We start from the raw sequence: 17,075 nt of genomic DNA on the forward strand, positions 1-17,075 counted from the left end.
CCTTTTCTCCAGGCTAAACAATCCCAGCTTCCTCTACCACTCCTTGCAAGAACTGTCCTACATAATACAATCTCCAGATCTTTTAGACTCCCACTGATATCTAAGATTCGAGGAAACTATGTGTCTAGGATGGTATTGAGAAAAACCACCATGTGATGGCATAATTAGACTTTTGTGAGCTTGTCTGTAATTAAGCAGCCAAACCCCAGTGACTGTGATGTGCACTCATGGCTACCTTTCAGCTATCCAGACTTTTGCTTTCTGAAGCTATATAACTCACTTATATCTATATATATGAACACACACTTTAAAAAAAAAAAAATTATTTTTTGCATTTAATTAACATGTAACTTTGAGCTAGACACCAAGTTGTTCAAAGGAAACCATTTCTCAGGTAGAAGAGAAGACAGGGACGGTGCTCAGCAGGAAGGATACTCAGTAAATGCAATTATCTAACCCACTAAAAAGATCAAATTGAGAAATGAGACCAGGAGAAGAAACAAGCAGCAGAGAGATTAATTAAAGGAACAGAAGAGGAAAACAAAAGGTCTGTGCCTTGAAAATATTGCCATTTGTTTGAAGCCAACAGGTAGGTTTTTTGGATCAAAGTTGCACCATCCTGCCCCTGCACCACGCCACAGAAGCAGCAAGGGCCAGCCCAACACAGGCTTCCCTGCACCTTGGAGGAGCTGCAAGTTCAGCACTTCCCACCTCCATGAAAAATTTCTTTGCTGTGAAGGTGCCAGAGTCCTGGTGCAGGCTGCCCAGAGAGGCAGTGGAGCCTCCTTCTCTGGGGAGATTCCAAACCTGCCTGGCCACTGTGATCCTGGGCAACCTGCTATGGGTGATCCTGATTTAGCAGTGGCGGTTGGACTGAATGATCACTACAGGTCCTTTCCAAATCCCACTGTCCTGGGATTCTGTAGTGAACCTCTCAGTCTCTGATGAATCTCCCTCAGCTGGCATCTGTCTATGTACTGCACTGCAAAACATTTATCTTTTCACCACAGAACCTGTCAAGGACCATTCAGATACCAGGAAAAAAATCCCAATAAACCATTACTGTGAACATCCCTTGTATGGCAATGGAGCTCCTGTTGCTTCCAGTGCCTTTAACGTATTGACCAATTTTTCTAGACATCAATAACCTCTCCTGAACTGAGCCACCCCAAGAGTTCCCTGGAAAAAAAAAAATCATTATCGCTCCACACCCCCAAAATTATACATTTCCAATTACTGCGAATCCATGACAAAGACTCTTGCATTTCCTTGTCAATAAACCCCCCAATTCCTCTTTACTTCAGAGGTAATGCCATTCTCAATCAATCAACTATTAAGTGAGATTGTTGCCCCGCAACAAGAGTTGAAATGGATTTTCACATCCTTTCTGGCTTTCTATTAATGTTAGTCTGTCAAATTTCCACTGCTCATGTACCTCAAAGAATATTTGCAAAGCCACAGCTATTTTATTGTTATTAATTGCTTGATGAAAGGGACAGAATAATTATCCAGGACCAGAAACCTACTGGAGATTCAGGATGAGCACGAACATCTTCTCATTGCAAGTACTTCTGTAAACCAAGGGAGGAGAGAAGGGAACTAATGAAAATTTGATTTATAAAAGACAGCAAACATTTCCAGATGCAAAAGATACAAAAGTTAATTACATTACTTTACTTACAGGCCACCCGAAGAGCTACAAAATTAACCTATTGGAAAGATTAATCTTCTACTCTGGTTATGATGCTCAGAGTTAATTTGTTATCTCTGAAAGATGCCTACTTCCCTGAGCAGAATCTATGCTGCAGAAGCTTTATCTAAAGCCCTGAAAGCAAACACGTACCACCCACAGGGCTCTGGTGGAAGTGTATCCTTCACAAGCAATCAACAGTAATGACGGGAACATCCTGAAGAAGTTCCCCGAACCAATGGGCAATAAGGGACTGCTTGGCTCACAGTCCCACGCAGTCGCAGGAGATGTCTGATTTCACATCTGCATCTCACCATCCATGCCAAGCCACAAATTAACTCCCCATTCACCAAGTCACAAATTAACTCTGCCCAGCAGAGGACTTAGGGGTGCAGGTGGGTGTGAAGCTGGACATGAACTAGCACCAAGCACTCACAGCCCAGAGCCAGCTCTGTCCTGAGCTGATCCCAGGATCATTTAGGGTCTTTCTGATCTTGTTCAAAGGAAAGAATTGATATAACAGGATACAGCACTCCAAATATGCACCATTTTTCTTTATTGCTCATTTGCTGCTTCCTGAGAGGAGTCATGACTAAGAGTGGGAAGGCTTTATCTGCAAATGACCCACTCAATTGGTATCAGTGCAGGGCCTCCCCATGCAGGGCTGCAATGAAGCAGACGGTCCAGCCCTGTAAATAATCACCCTGCCAACCACTGACAATACTCCTCCAGCATGTAAGGACAAGTGATTTGCTTCTATGCATCTCCTCAGCTGATCTGTTCCCTAGCATGGGCTTGCTGACCAGTGGTGGATGTGATCAGCTTCTGAGGGTTAATGTCATTTTCTTTCTTTGTACTTTGACTTGAACATAAAGCTCCTGTAGCTTTAAGGTCAACAGTTTGAAAGAAGTAGCAGAGGCAGCATGAGATAAGAAGATAGGGACAGGGAAGTATGACAAGTCTGTACCCATGTTCAGACAACTGCCAGCTTAGTCATGCCCAGTTCTGATAGACTCTGAGTGCCATCAAACCAGAATTTACTCATCACAATGTATACAGCACTGCAGGGTGGGGACAAGCTCTTAAACTCTCCCTGAACCCCATGGCTATCACTAATGGGTTGCACAGGAATCACTCTACCTAACCAATGAACATCTTCAACCACTGCTGCTCTACAACCCTGAAACAAGTTACCACCAAGCAAGGTTCCAGCACCCAGGTATGTGAAAAGCTGCTCTGCCATCACTTTTGAAATATTCTGCTTCACTATTGGATCAGTGAAACTAGATGCTGAAAAGCAATCTCGTTAAAATTGGCAAGGTGTCTTCCAGGAGACTACAGGAACCTTACCACTGACTTGGATATCATCCCTAAAGGCAAGCAGACCAGCACTTCTTCACTTACAAGTAAAAACAAAAGGAGAAGGAGAAGGGTGAGATAGTTCAATCACAATTACAAAAGGTCACAACAAACGGATGGGTGCCGTCAAGGACCTGAGTGCATTAAGAGGCCATGACCAGTCTCATGAAACTTCACTTTGCATCTTCTGTCCCTGGATCCAGAAGCTCTGTTTCAGCTGAGGCTTGGGCCTCAGCCCTTGCCAGCACAAGTCTGTCTCTGGTACAGCCCTGTTCCCAGCTCCTAGAGGGACCTCAACCCTACAGTGTAGGTATCTTCTTTCCTGAACAAAGTCCTCTGGCAAACTCTGCCTTGACCCTAGCCCTGTCTTCAGCTGCTTCTCACTGTACTCCCTGGATAGACCTTAGATCCTGACTCATTGCCATGCCTGTGGCTGCTGCCAGACGCTGCCACCTGCACCCAGTTCTGGCCTGTGTTCAGGTTCCATGGGACATGCACCTCAACAGTGAGGGCACTGCCAGTGCTGGGGTCACCCAGACCCCCCAGCCATCATCCCTCATAAAACAACCCTGCTCTTGCTCCAGGAGACATGATGGGTCCTTACACCTACAAAAGGCTCTTCAGTCTTTCTACATCTCTCTGTAGATCGTTATATCTGCTGGAGTGAGCTGAAGAGCTTGTTTTGCTACTACTCTTACCCTGTAAAAGCAGCACCTGCTCTAAAAGAGCGCTAAAACTGCATCACTTTTCCTCACAAAGGATGAAAATCCAGAGTTTTAATTCCTGTGGCAAACACATTGATCACCAAGAGATCACTAGACAAAACCCAAGAGTGGGGTTTGGTTTGGTTTTGATTTTTTTGGTTTGTTTTAAACCCTGTTGCTTCCTTATGGTTTAAAATAGTAAATGATTGACTTGCCAAGGGTGTTGGTGGAGCTACACAAACACATCATAAACTTAGATAACAAATGCAATTTTACGCCATTTCCCACATGAACTTAACATCATCCTGGCTTTTGGTTCTATTTTTTCCCTCCACTTCCTGAAATGTGTTTAGGACTGACCAATGTTTACTTAGATAAGAAGCAGGCTATCACCAAACTGGGTTGGAGCAGAGTGGATAAAAACAAAGGTGTTGTTAAACTAAAAACATATCATTTCAACTGAATTTAACAAGTCAGGGACAATGGAGTCCAGTGTAACTCTGGAAAATGCTGGTGCACTTCAGTCCTAGGATCTAGCACCCTTTATGCTCTTCTTAAGCTGTCAAGCATTGCAGAAAGATCTATTTTATAACATCAGCTGCTGAAATCATAATTATAGAATCATTAAGGTTGGAAAAGACTTCTGAGGTCATTGAGTCCAACTGTTATCCCAGCACTGCCCAGTCCACCACTAAACCATGTCCCTCAGCACCACATCTACATATTTTTTGAACCACCACTGGCCTGGGCAGCCTCTTTCAGGGCTTAACCACCCTCTCAGTGAAGAAATTGTTTCTAATGTTCAATCTAAAATTCCCCTGACACAATTTGAGATCATGTCCTCTTCTACTACTTGTTACTTGAAAGGAAAGACCAATCCCCACCTGGCTCCAACCTCCTTTCAGGGAGTTGTAGAGAGTGAAAATGTCTCCCCTCAGCCTCCTTTTCTCCAGACCAAACAACATCAGTTCTCTCAACCACTCCTCACCAGATCTGTTCTCCAGACCATTCACCAGCTTCATGTCTAGGATGAAGATGCCAGCATCTTTTCAGTGGTGCCCAGTAATAGGACAAGGAACGATGGATATAAGATGGAACATAGGAAATTCCATCTCAGCATGAGGAGACACTTCTTGCTGTGAGGGTGCTGGAGCCCTGGAGCAGGCTGCCCAGAGAGGAGGCTTCTCTGGAGGTTTTCAAAACCCATCTGGATGGGTTCTTGTGTGACCTGTCCTAGGTGATCCTGCTTTGGCAGGGGAATTGGACTGGATGATCTCTGGAAGTCACTTCCAACCCCTAACATTCTATGATTCTGCAATCTCTAAACCAAGAGTGGGTCTGTAACACAAACCAGAAAAGCTGTGAAGACACATCACAAGCTGTAGTCAGTTGGATACCACATGCATTGATCAGTTCTTCACCCTTGTTACAACACCTCAATGCTAAAGGTTTCCTTTTCTTGCATTCTCCCTGATGTCCTGACACAAACGGGTCTATAAAGTCTTGTGCTTTGTGCTCAGCCTTATCGAGACTGGTAATCCTGCCTGGAAATAGCAGCACAGATATTTCTCATTTGCCAGAAGTTTCTTACCTGCCATGTTTAGTCTCACCCAAGAGCTCCATATAAACATGTCGGATTAATAAACACTTTCTAAATTTGAGATGTCATATAAGAAATCACACTGCCAGTTTATTTCCTGAGACCAAAAAAATTCCATCAATAACCTCCTCTCCATAATCTCATGATTTTCTTAAAAGGAACAAACAGAATTAATCTACAAGAGCTGTTACATGATCAAAACATATGCTGAAATCAACAACACTCAAGGCTCTATCATGGCATTTTGTTCTTCATTGGTATTTACATTATTATAGCTCTTATGTATTGCCCTGGAAATCAGCTTTGAAGTGGAATGATGAATAAATGAAGATTTACTATTACTATCCTTATTAGAGGGATTTTAAAATCATTAGAGACCAACAAGACAGAATAATCATATTATATCCAATCTTCTCTGGAACATCTCCTTTAACAGGGCCTGCTAATGCAATCACTTAAATATATACTACTGCAAAACACAGCATGCCTTCCAAAGGTTGGGACGAGATGGAAATTTCTGTGTCTTGGTTTCAGTTAAGCAGAATTTGTTCTTACAGAATTCATGGCTTTCACGGTGGGTCTCTCCTTTTTAAACACCAGAGTTTCAAATTTACAGTGCACACTTGGTTCATTGTGTCTGCTCAACTGAAAGAAAGGTTAAAAGCTGGGAAGGAAACAAGGCACTGGAGTAAACAACCTTAACCTGCAATGACTTTTAACAACAAAAAATAAATCCTAAGAGAAGGGACGATGTCTTAAATGCTCAGTAGACTTGACTTCAACCAACCCCACCAGGCAAAGAGGGGAAAAGCATCTAGAAATTCTGAGGAAGAGCAGAAGTAGAACTGCACCACTCTGAGCAATCCAGAAATAGTCTCTGGATTCAAAGTGATGTCTGCAGCTGAGGAAAAACTACTGATCAGTAAAAGAACTATCCAAGCCAATCATCTCCTTTTCTTCCAAAGAAGGGTGGGTAAACCCCAAGACAAATGGAATAACCCCTGAAGAAATCTTTGGAAATGTTAAGCGGTCTTTTAGACTTCTTCAGTTTCTGAAGGCTTGGAGGGAAGGCTGAAAAGCATGTAAGCGGTGATAACAAAAAGGCAGATGGCAAAGCTGCAGCCATGTTGGTGCTCCTAACACCTGCATGGCTACTCTGCCTGCTTCTCCCCTTAAAAAAAGAGGAAAAGGTGCTGAAGATGGGTGCTCATAGCAAAGGAAACCAAAGCTGGCAATGCAATAATGATGCTGTTCTGGCAATTTCTGCAGTAGGAACAGAGAATTGTTATTCAAGCCACAGAGAGCAGAGAGATGTACAGGAATTACTTAGGTCCTTCCCATCTTTCCTTAGCCATGAAGTTGTAAAATCACAGAATTGTTTTGGTTGGAAGAGACCTTTAACCAAGACCAACCAGTAACCCAGCACTGCCAGGTCACCACTAAACCATGTCCCTCAGCACTACATCTTTTTAATTCCTCCAGGAAGGTCTCCCCTCAGCCTCCTTTTCTCCAGGCTAAACAATCCCAGCTGCTTCTCAAAAGACTTGAGCTCTAGATTCTTCACCAGCTTTTTTGCTCTTCTTCAGACACAGTCCCTCACCTCAGTGTTGTACCAGGAGCTTAACCCAAGTAAAAAGCTTGGAGACATCGCCATTGACAAAGTGCTGATTTCTTCACACAGCTAAGGGTGCTTCCCTGACTAATAAATGAACAGCAGACCTCTTTCATAGCAAGAGTCCATATTTAACGAGAACCAAAGCAAATACTCTCATCATAGAATTGTTAGGATTGGAAGGGACCTCAAGGATCATCTAGTTCCAACACCCCTGCCATGGGCAGGGACACCTCCCACTAGATCAGGTTGCCCAGAACCACATCCAGCCAGGCCTTAAAAACCTCCAGGGATGGGGCTTCCACCACTTCCCTGGGCAACCTGTTTTGGTGTCTCACCAACATAGTTATAGTTCTTCTCCACCAATTACAAGAGTGAACCTTATAAACCTAGGTGTGGTAGTTTTCAACCCATCACACCTAGGCCACAATTAACCTCATTCTTCTCTGTCCTCTGAACTTCCACCATTATTTAATCTTGACAACAGAGATGGTACAGAGTAGCCAAAGTGTCTATTTATTTCTGCCCAAGGCAGTGGTGGACTCACCATAGAATCACAGAATCAGTCAGGGTTGGAAGGGACCACAAGGATCATCTAGTTCCAACCCCCCTGCCATGGGCAGGGACACCTCACACTAGATCAAGCTGGCCAGAGCCTCATCCAGCCTGGCCTTAAACACCTCCAGGGATGGGGCCTCAACCACCTCCCTGGACAACCCATTCCAGGCTCTCACCACTCTCATGGGGAAGAACTTCTTCCTCATGTCCAGCCTGAATCTCCCCACTTCCAGCTTTATTCCATTCCCCCTAGTCCTATCACTACCTGACACCCTAAAAAGTCCCTCCCCAGCTTTCTTGTAGGCCCCCTTCAGATATTGAAAGGCCACAATAAGGTCACCTTGGAGCCTTCTCTTCTCCAGACTGAACAACCCCAACTCTTTCAGTCTCTCCTCAAAGGAGAGGTGCTCCAGCCCTGGAGGGATTTAAAAGCTATGTAGATGTGGTGCTGAAGGACATGGTTTAGTGGTAGACTCAGCAGTGATGGGTTAATGGCTGGGCTTGATGATCTTAAAGGTCTCTTCCAACCAAAATTGTTTTGTGATTCTATGATTCTGTGACAGTGCAGGCAGTTCTTCTTGCCCGGCTGGAAAACAAGCGCAATGATATTGATGACCATCTAGCTAATTTCTCTGTAGCTCCACCTGCTACTTACGGAACTGTCATTATAGCAAAGGAGCAAAGTGGGAAGGCTTTTGAGCACCAAATACTGAACTCAGAGGAAAATCACATGAAGATCTGACTACCACATTCACTCAGATGTTAGGCAAACAGTGAAGGCCAACAAACTGTAAGCCAGTGCACCAGCACTGAAGTGTTTTCCTTTAATTCTGTAATCACTGTTCCAAGTCCTTCAGGATTTGCTCCACTTGTGATACATCTGAGGTAATCTGGGCTACTTGCAGCTGCAGAATTCATACCTGCTACTTCTGCACAGGCACTGCATGTCAAATTAGTCCCTAGATGCAAATACTGCAAGTGTTCATCATCTATGAACATCACAATATATGCATACTAACACTCTCAGGATGATATTGATGCTATTGCTACACCAGCCACCTTCTGAATCCACTTGTCATCTCTGTTTCTTTTACTTTGCTACCTCCTTCCCCAAAACTGCTTCTCTTACAGACTGCCTCTAATTCCCTTTCCATTATCTTCCTCCTCCTGAATCATCCAATTTCCCTGCCACTCACCTTGGTCTAGCTCTGCCTAGTCATTCTGCAGAGTATTTGATCTCTACAGGCTGCAGAGATACTCTGCTCTTGGCTACTGGCTGGATGAAACACTTCTGTCCTGTCCCAAAAATAAGGGAGGAAACACTCAGCAGTTGTTGGCACCTTGAACTGGGCAGGCATGATGGAAGTGCTGCAGTGTCTTAGAGCCTGTGCTGACTCTGTGGATCCTCCTGTATCTCTGGGAAGTTCTTCTGCTATGATTTGTCATCCTATCTGAGATCATCTGTTTGAATCTAGCATGACTATGCTTCCTCCTTGCAGGGAGCTGACGATGATAACTCTCTGCTACAGCACTGACTTCCTCCTTGAAGTCTGCAGAATGTACTGATTACATGGCATTAATTTGGGAAGAACAACATGGAAATTAAATAGAAAATGAAGTGGATAGAACAGTCTGAGCTTTCAGATCTAACTCGTTACAAGCAATGCAATCACCACTGCGATTTCCAACAGGGAAGTTGGAGCAGGAAAAGAATCCAGACTCCTGTGAAAGAGCTCTAGGCTTTTGGCAAGTCCAGAAGATTGTTAAGAAGGATGATAAATATGATGTTAAGCTGGGTTTTTTTCCTTGCTTCTCTTTTATATCAAAAAATTGTGTTTCAGGAGCTATGCAAGGCACTGTACACATAAGCATGCAGCTTCTTCCCTCTAGGTATCCAAGCATCCTGTGGATCATTTCTAGGTCCCAAAAATGACTGCAGTAAAGCCAGGTATGCTCTAACTCTCCTTTCTCATAAGATCAATTCATGATCTAGAGATTATTCCTCAGCAGCAAGGGAAAAACATGGCTTCTGTGCTCATTCTGCTTGTCATTCAACAAATCATTTAAGTGATAGACTCCAACTCTTAGCTGAAAAAGGATCAGTCATTGAACCGGATCTTTAGCAATGAACAGTTGTGTACCTAAACTAAAGCATGTGCCAGGAAATGGTTAACAGCAGGTAGTGTTCCTCACATTGGCAGGTTTCTGTAAAATAGGGAACAATTAACAGCCCTCAGATGGATCCCAAAATACCTACATGATACTGCTGACACCAGCTCAGCTCCATAAAGTGGCAGCCCTTTAAAATCATAGAATAATTTTTGTTGAAAGAGACCTTCAAGATCATCAAGTCAAACCACTAACCCAGCACTGCCAGGTCACCATTAAACCATACCCCTCAGCACCACATCTAAATGTCTCTCAGATCCCTCCAGGGATGGGGTCTCCACCGCTTGCCTGGGCAGCTTGTTTCAGGCATTGACCACTCTTTTGGTTGATGAATTGTTCCTAATGTCCAACCTAAACCTTCCTTGGCACAACTTGAAGCTCTTGTCCTGCTGCTTGTTACTTGGGAGAAGCAGCCAATATCCACCTGGCTCCAACTTCCTTTCAGGGAGTTGTAGAGAGCAATGAGGTCTCCCCTTAGCCTCCTTTTCTCCAGACTAGAGAATCCTAGCTCCCTCAGCTGCTCCTCATAGGGCTTGTGCTCTAGACCCTTCACCAGCTTCACTGCCCTTCACTCTTCTTGATTCTCTGCCTGCAGATGGTACTTTAGGTTTCTTGACATTCAAGTTAGGAACTTTGGCCCACAGCATGCAGTAAAACTACAAAACCCCAGCTGAGACTCATATATTGCCAAAAATATTTCCCTTGCTGAATGTCAGCTAAAATATCAATTCTAATTCCTTTGAGTTTTTTGTTCATGACAACACTTAAAGCCTCTTTTAAATAAAACCAGCAACCTACTGAACTCACACTTCCAAACCTAGGTTAGTGAAGAAGCAAGAACAGGAAAACCACCCATCAATTAGGCCTGACCTTCGCTAAATGACTGCTTTTTCTTCAGGTTGCTCCTCTAGCTATTCTTGCTTTGGGATCCACTGTTGGGAGCCAGCTAGCATCCAGGAAGGTTGAAGAAATGAAATATCACTCTTTTGAAATTAAAGGGAGATATTTTTTGCTGCTCGATGCGTCACTCCCACTATGACACAAACAACTGCTATGAAAGCCACCAGAGATGTTTGGTGTGCTCAGTAGCACCTACTTTAAGAATAACAGTTCCAAGTTAGCTTACTCATAGCTAACTTAACCTTCAGATAGATAACTGGGCAGAGCCAGACATTTCACTACTGAATAGTCCTCCAGATAATTTCTAACATTTTAATAACTGAATTATGATTTAGATCACTAGAAAATGCTTAGCATACACTATCAGCATCTGGGGGGAAGAAATCATGAAGCTGACTGTGCATTTTATCTCCTATCTCTGTAGCCTTCTTCATGCACAAGTTCCTGTGACAAGACCTGGATCACAGACAGGTCTTCCCACGTGGTGAAACAGATGTTGCCATCCCACTACTGGAGCTTCCCAGTACCACTGAATCCCTCACAGATGGCTATTTCTAGTTTCCTTGTACCTTCAAACCCTGTTTTCTATAGGATTTCAGAACTGATGTTTTATAGCTTTACAGGACAGCAGTGCTGAGGAATTACTTTTCTTACTGAATAGATTTTTTTAATTTTAGGAGATGAGTCAACTCTTTTAGTTCCTAATGACAAATCCGTAAGAGAGACACACATATAAATATGAGGGGGCTGTGCACCTCCTTGTCTTTGAACACTACATGTGGAGTTAAAGACGGTGCAGTACTGTACATCACTTAGAATGTTAATTTTCCACTGAGGATTTCACCCTGACTTCTGTTTCAGCTGTCATGGTACTGTGCCTTGGAGGGGCCCAACTGCACTACCATCCTGGTTTACTTTAACATGCATTTTCCTTTATATTTTGTGAAAGGTTAAAGCTCCCAAATATACCTTCCAGAACATTCATGATGTTGGAGAAAGATGAAATCCTGCAACACTTACCACCAAACACATCTCCATTCTGATAGTTTTTGCCCTTCTGAGTTTCCTCTTCGTTTTGAACGGTAGAAACATGCTTGGCGGAGGCACAGCCCATAGCTTCATTCAGACAGCTCCAGCTGCGCCCAACCACAAATCATGTCTAGAGACACGCACTCATTGTTTGCAAAATAATCCACCTTCCTGCCTGGCTGTCAAGTCACTTCCACCTAAAGAGGGCAAAACAAAAGAAAGAGAAAAGGCTTTAACGACACATGCTGACAAAAGGTAGCATCTAAATGTAGAACTTGAAGAAAAGAAGCAATGGAATCTGCGAAGAGAAGCGCAAGAGCAAACGCTGTCTTCACCCTCTTAGGGGGCTAAACCCACATTCAATGAACAGCTGATACAGGGAGAGAAAGATAAGTGAACAGCTCTTGTGAGGAGCATCTGAGAGAACTGGGGTGGTTCAGCCCGGAGAAAAGGAGGCTGAGGGGAGACTTTCTGGCTCTCTACAACTCCCTGAAGGGAGAACAGAGTGAGGTGGGGGTCAGTCTCTTCTGCCTAGTAACAAGATAGGAACAAATGGTCTCAAGTTTTGCCAAGGGAGGTTTAGGTTGGACATTAGAAAAAATTTGTTTCCCAAAAGGGTTTTCAAGACCTGGAAGAGGGTGCCCAGGGAAGTGGTAGAGTCTCCATTCCTGGAGTGATTTCAAAGTTATGCAGATGTGGTGCTGAGAGACATGGTTTAGTGGTGACCTGGCAGTGCTGGGTAAATGGTTGGACTTGATGATCTTAAAGGACTCCTCCAACCAAAACAACGCTATGGTTCTCTGCTGTGATACAAGCTCAGTATGATATATGATATGATATGATATATGATATGATATGATATGATATGATATGATATAGGTGGGGTATGATACAGGCAGATCAACCCTCCCTTGGAACAGAAGTGCAATACTCAAGTCTCCTCCAGCCCTTTTCTTTAATCCATGGCTGGAAAAAAGCAACACACTCACAGATGTTTCCCACCCACCCAGCTATTCCAAGAGAACATGGGTTTATTTAGAAAGAAGATAAGAAACTGGCAATATCTGCTCCTCCTGTTCCTTTCACCAATCTACCCATTAAGCCAGTTTTCTTACAAAGTGTTTTAGCTCATAATTGCAAGTGTTCAGACAAAATCCTCCCCCTAAATCAATTAAAGATCTTATGTTAATAGATGAGAAAAAGGATAGTCAGCTGTATTATCTTTTTTTTCTGTGTGTTCATTACTGGATCCATAAAACCTCTACTGCTCAAAAAGGCAACTATCCCCATCCTGAGATGGAGTAACACTCCCTGAACAATCCAAACATCACATAAAACAAAAGGGGGGAGAAAAAGCTAATTTAGAGCTGCAGTATTTTATGTTTGAAAAAAAAATAATTAAAACCATTAATTGTTTAATGACTAAACAGCTCCAAACTCAAACACAGTCAACTTCAAAGCTGGCTGAATGACCTGTCTTGCCTTTCCAGCAGTCAAACCTTTTGTGAGAGGAGAAGAGCTAGAGAAAAATGAGAGACATTCCTTTTCACTGAGTTGATTAGTTCAGCTGTAGTATAAGATCACACAATTTCTTAACTCATTACTTTTGGGTACTTTAAAAGGATGTGGCTGATTTTACTCCATGTTGACCACAAAAACTTTACAATAGAAGACGGAAGCTCTTACCTTGGAGCATCTACCCCACCAGAAATGTGTAACACCAAAGAAAATCATTAGAGTTTTACTTCCTTGTGTGCTCAGCACAAATGATATGCCTGCCTGGGCCAAAGCAGCACCATGACAATTCAGAACATGGTCTAGAAGGCCTTCATGGCCCCCCTGTGACAGATTTTCCTGCCCATCCCCAAAGTCACAGCAATAAGGATCTGGCCAGCCAGGCTAAGACCAATTTTTCTGCTACTGCAGCTGCAGGTTTTATGAGAAGCGGCTTTTGCCACGTAAGGGGAAGGACTCTGGATACAGAACCATAGAATCATAGAATCAACCAGGTTGGAAGAGACCCAAGATCATCCAGTCCAACCTATCACCCAACTCTATCCCATCAACTAGACCATGGCACTAAGTGCCTCATCCAGTCTTTTGTTGAACATCTCCAGGGACGGCGGCTCCACCACCTCCCTGGGCAGCCCATTCCAATGGGCAATCACCCTCTCTGTGAAGAACTTCCTCCTAATATCCAGCCTGTACCTCCCCTGGCACAACTTGAGACTGTGTCCCCTCGTTCTGCTGCTGGTTGCCACCTCTCACATCTACTCACAGACCAGCTTCCACCTTCTTGCTCTGCACAGAGAAGTGTTTTCCTCCACTACATGAGGGTGTTCCACACAAAGTGTACAACGCAGACATGCTCAGTCCCTGTGGCAGGCAGCTAACCCTCCCAGTCACATCTGCAGGGCCATTGTCTTTATATTCAGTATATTCCCCAACATGCTTTCTCCTTTATTCCTTCCTTCTACATACCAACACTCAAGTGTAGATTTCTAATTGCCCCATCCTCCTCTTTTCCCTCAGCCACAGCTTGCTACTAACTCAAACCCACAGGATTTTAAACCAGTTAGTGGACGGGAGTGAGTAGATCTCTCTTGAGCTATTTTTTAACCCTATGTGGCTACATATATTTATATTTTTTTAAATAAACCTTAGGTTTTGCAGCAGTCAGTATTAAGCTAGGGAAGCCTTCTGCTTCCTCAAGCAACCATCAAGGCTGTTCTTCAAAGACTTTTCATCAATCTGCTTGTCAGATGTACAGACAAAGCCAGAGGCCTGCTAAGAAACAAATTGTTCTCCAGATCCCTCTGTGCACATCCAAGCAATCAATATGCAGAGCAGGGCATCCTAATTACACTGCCACGTGTTGTAAATACTGATAAATCCACTTTAGGTAAACTACAGGAGTTATAGACTCACAGAATTACAGAGTCACAAACTGGTTTGGGTTGGAAGGGACCTTTCAAGGTTGTCTAGTCCAAACCCTTGCAGGCAGCAGGGCCCAGCTATGGGACCCAAGCCAAGGGGAGACTCAATGTAACCCCAGAAACGACAAGGTGCTGTGCAGTTGGGACCACTAAGAGGCTGCAAGGGGGAGAATCCACTGCACACCCAGCATCTCTGTCACAGAAGAGCCCCACCTGCACTCACAGAGGTAGCTGACAAATGGATTATGCTGCTGCTTTATTCAACTATTTTCCTTCCTTCTTTTCCTGTTGCTCAGCAGGGAGCACTTCCAAAAGGGGAACAGCTGCTTAGCAATAAAAACCAAATGCATTTCAGAACATAGCAGTGGACTAGGTTTTGGAAGAGGGTTTTTGGTGAAGCCTCATACACAGCCAACACACAGCAAAACAAATTGCAAAACATTAAATGGCTGATTAGTACCCAGGAGGGTGATGGTCCCATCACCTGGGACCAGCAACCTGTAGAAGCAACTGAGGGTAAAGACATGCAGAATGTGAATGCAGAAGGATAAAGCTTTCTGGGGAAGAAAAAAATACCCACAGTTAAGTCAAGTGGTGCTCCTCAGAGGTCTGTACTGGAACCAGTGATGTTTAGTATTTTCATCAAGGACATAGTGGGATCAAGTGCACCCTCAGCAGGTTTGCAGGTGACACCAAGCTGAGTGGTGTGGTTGACACACCCGAGGAATGGAATCCATCCAGAGCTTGAGAAATAGGCCCATGTGAACTGCATGAGGACGAACGAGATCAAATGCAAGGTCCTGCACCTGGGTCAGGGCAATCCCCAGTATCAATCCAGGCTGGGGAATGAAGGGCTGGAGAGCAGCCCTGTGGAGAAGGACTTGGGGTTGCTGGGGGGTGAAAAGCTGGACTGTGCGCTGACAGCCCTGAGCTTGCCATGTCCTGGGCTGATCCCCAGTAGTGTAGGCAGCAGGCCAAGGGAGGGCATTCTGCTCCACTCTGCTGGAACCCCACTTGCAGTGCTGGGGACAGCTCTGGAGTCCTCAGCACAGCAAAGATAGGGACCTGTTCAAGCAGAGACAGAGGAGGCCTGGAAGCCCCCTGCTCTGAGGCTAGGCTGAGAGAGTTGGGGTTGTTCAGTGTGGAGAAGGCTCTAAGAATACATTCTTGTGGTCTTTCAGTGCTTAAAGAGGCTGATCAGAAAGCTGGGGACAGACAATTTATCAGGGCCTCTTGTGACAGGAGGAGGGGTGATGATTTAAATGAAGGGAGATTCAGACTAGATAGAAGAATGAAACTTTTCCCAGTGAGAGTGATGAGACACTGTCTGAGGTTGTCCAGAGAGATGGCAGATGCCCCATCCCTGGAAACATTCTAGGTCAGATTGTTTGGGGCAACCTGATTTAGATGACCTTGAAAGGTCCCTTCCAACTCAAACCAGTCTGTGATTCTATGAACAGGATTCTTCACGTTGGTGCTAGTACTTAATCACATAGCTGTGAGGGATAAAACATTCTCTGGTTCAAATCTCTCTTGCAGCATCTTGGTAGCATACGACCACCTCACTGAAAATCCAGTCACAGTTGAAGGCACACTGTGATTAAAGGAAGCAAAAGGGGAACACAAGAACTTTACCTTCCAGTAATCACAGCAGCGCCTGAAACACTACACAACAAACAGTCAAATTATGGAGGCAATTTCTCCTGGTGCAAACAAACTGGGCTGAGAAAGCTCTTCCAAAATGACCTCTAAGACAAGTCTCACACGCATTTCCATGCACATTGCTTGGACTACTGTAAACAGTGCAGCAGTGAGACAGACAACACTGTGACATGGGTAACTAACACAGCCCAGAGGACTAAAAACAAACCAAAAAAAAGGGTGAGAGAAAAGCAGCATTAATTTTCCAAGAGACAAAATCTGAGATAGGCAACACTGTGATGCTTCCCAGCCTCCCACTGCCTCAGCCTTGGGGAATCTAAGTCTTGCCCCAGTATGGAAGCCCATGGTGAAGAGATTCAGGAACCACTCAGGAATGAGGTGCTGGTCCTTCTTCAACAGGATGCTTGCAGAGAGGTCTGAGGCTGTGAAATGCAGTACTTCAAAGAGCAGCAGAATAAGCCATCCATTCTGCCTCCTCCTCCACTTTTGCACAAATATCGTTTTCCCTTTTGTCTTCCTGAGCATTTTGGGGGCACACTGATTTTTAGAAACCAGAAATAAAAAGAATGAGAAAACCATTTGCAGTTCATGTTCACCACCCACCATCATTAATTATCAAGATTTGAGAGGCAATTTACAAGCTGCACTCTGCAAAAGCTAGTGAGAAAAATCTCTCAGGCGGATCAAAAATGGCTATACCACCCCCAAATTAAATGTGGCAGAGGTTAAGATTAATATCTTACGTGCAGGTTAAGAGAAGACTAGAAACACTCTCAGATGTTGTACTTTGTACCCCAAGTTTCTTCTGAGCTAAAAAGAGGGGAGCTCAATTTTTAGGATAGAATTGCTGATGGAA

At 44.1% G+C, this 17,075-nt stretch overlaps 1 protein-coding gene across 1 annotated transcript in view; it reads right to left on the reverse strand.

Annotated features, from left to right (window-relative positions):
- Positions 1-11,723, reverse strand: part of C10H1orf21 (chromosome 10 C1orf21 homolog) — a 77,271-nt gene extending 65,548 nt beyond the window's left edge. Inside the window, exon 1 of the mRNA XM_054384400.1 lies at positions 11,613-11,723. Coding sequence (XP_054240375.1) covers positions 11,613-11,706 — 94 coding nt within the window. The 5' untranslated portion in view covers positions 11,707-11,723. The remainder of the gene's footprint in view (positions 1-11,612) is intronic.
- Between the last annotated feature and the right edge of the window lie 5,352 nt (positions 11,724-17,075).

Source organism: Indicator indicator, chromosome 10 (genome assembly GCF_027791375.1).
Source record: "Indicator indicator isolate 239-I01 chromosome 10, UM_Iind_1.1, whole genome shotgun sequence".
Lineage (NCBI taxonomy): Eukaryota > Metazoa > Chordata > Aves > Piciformes > Indicatoridae > Indicator > Indicator indicator.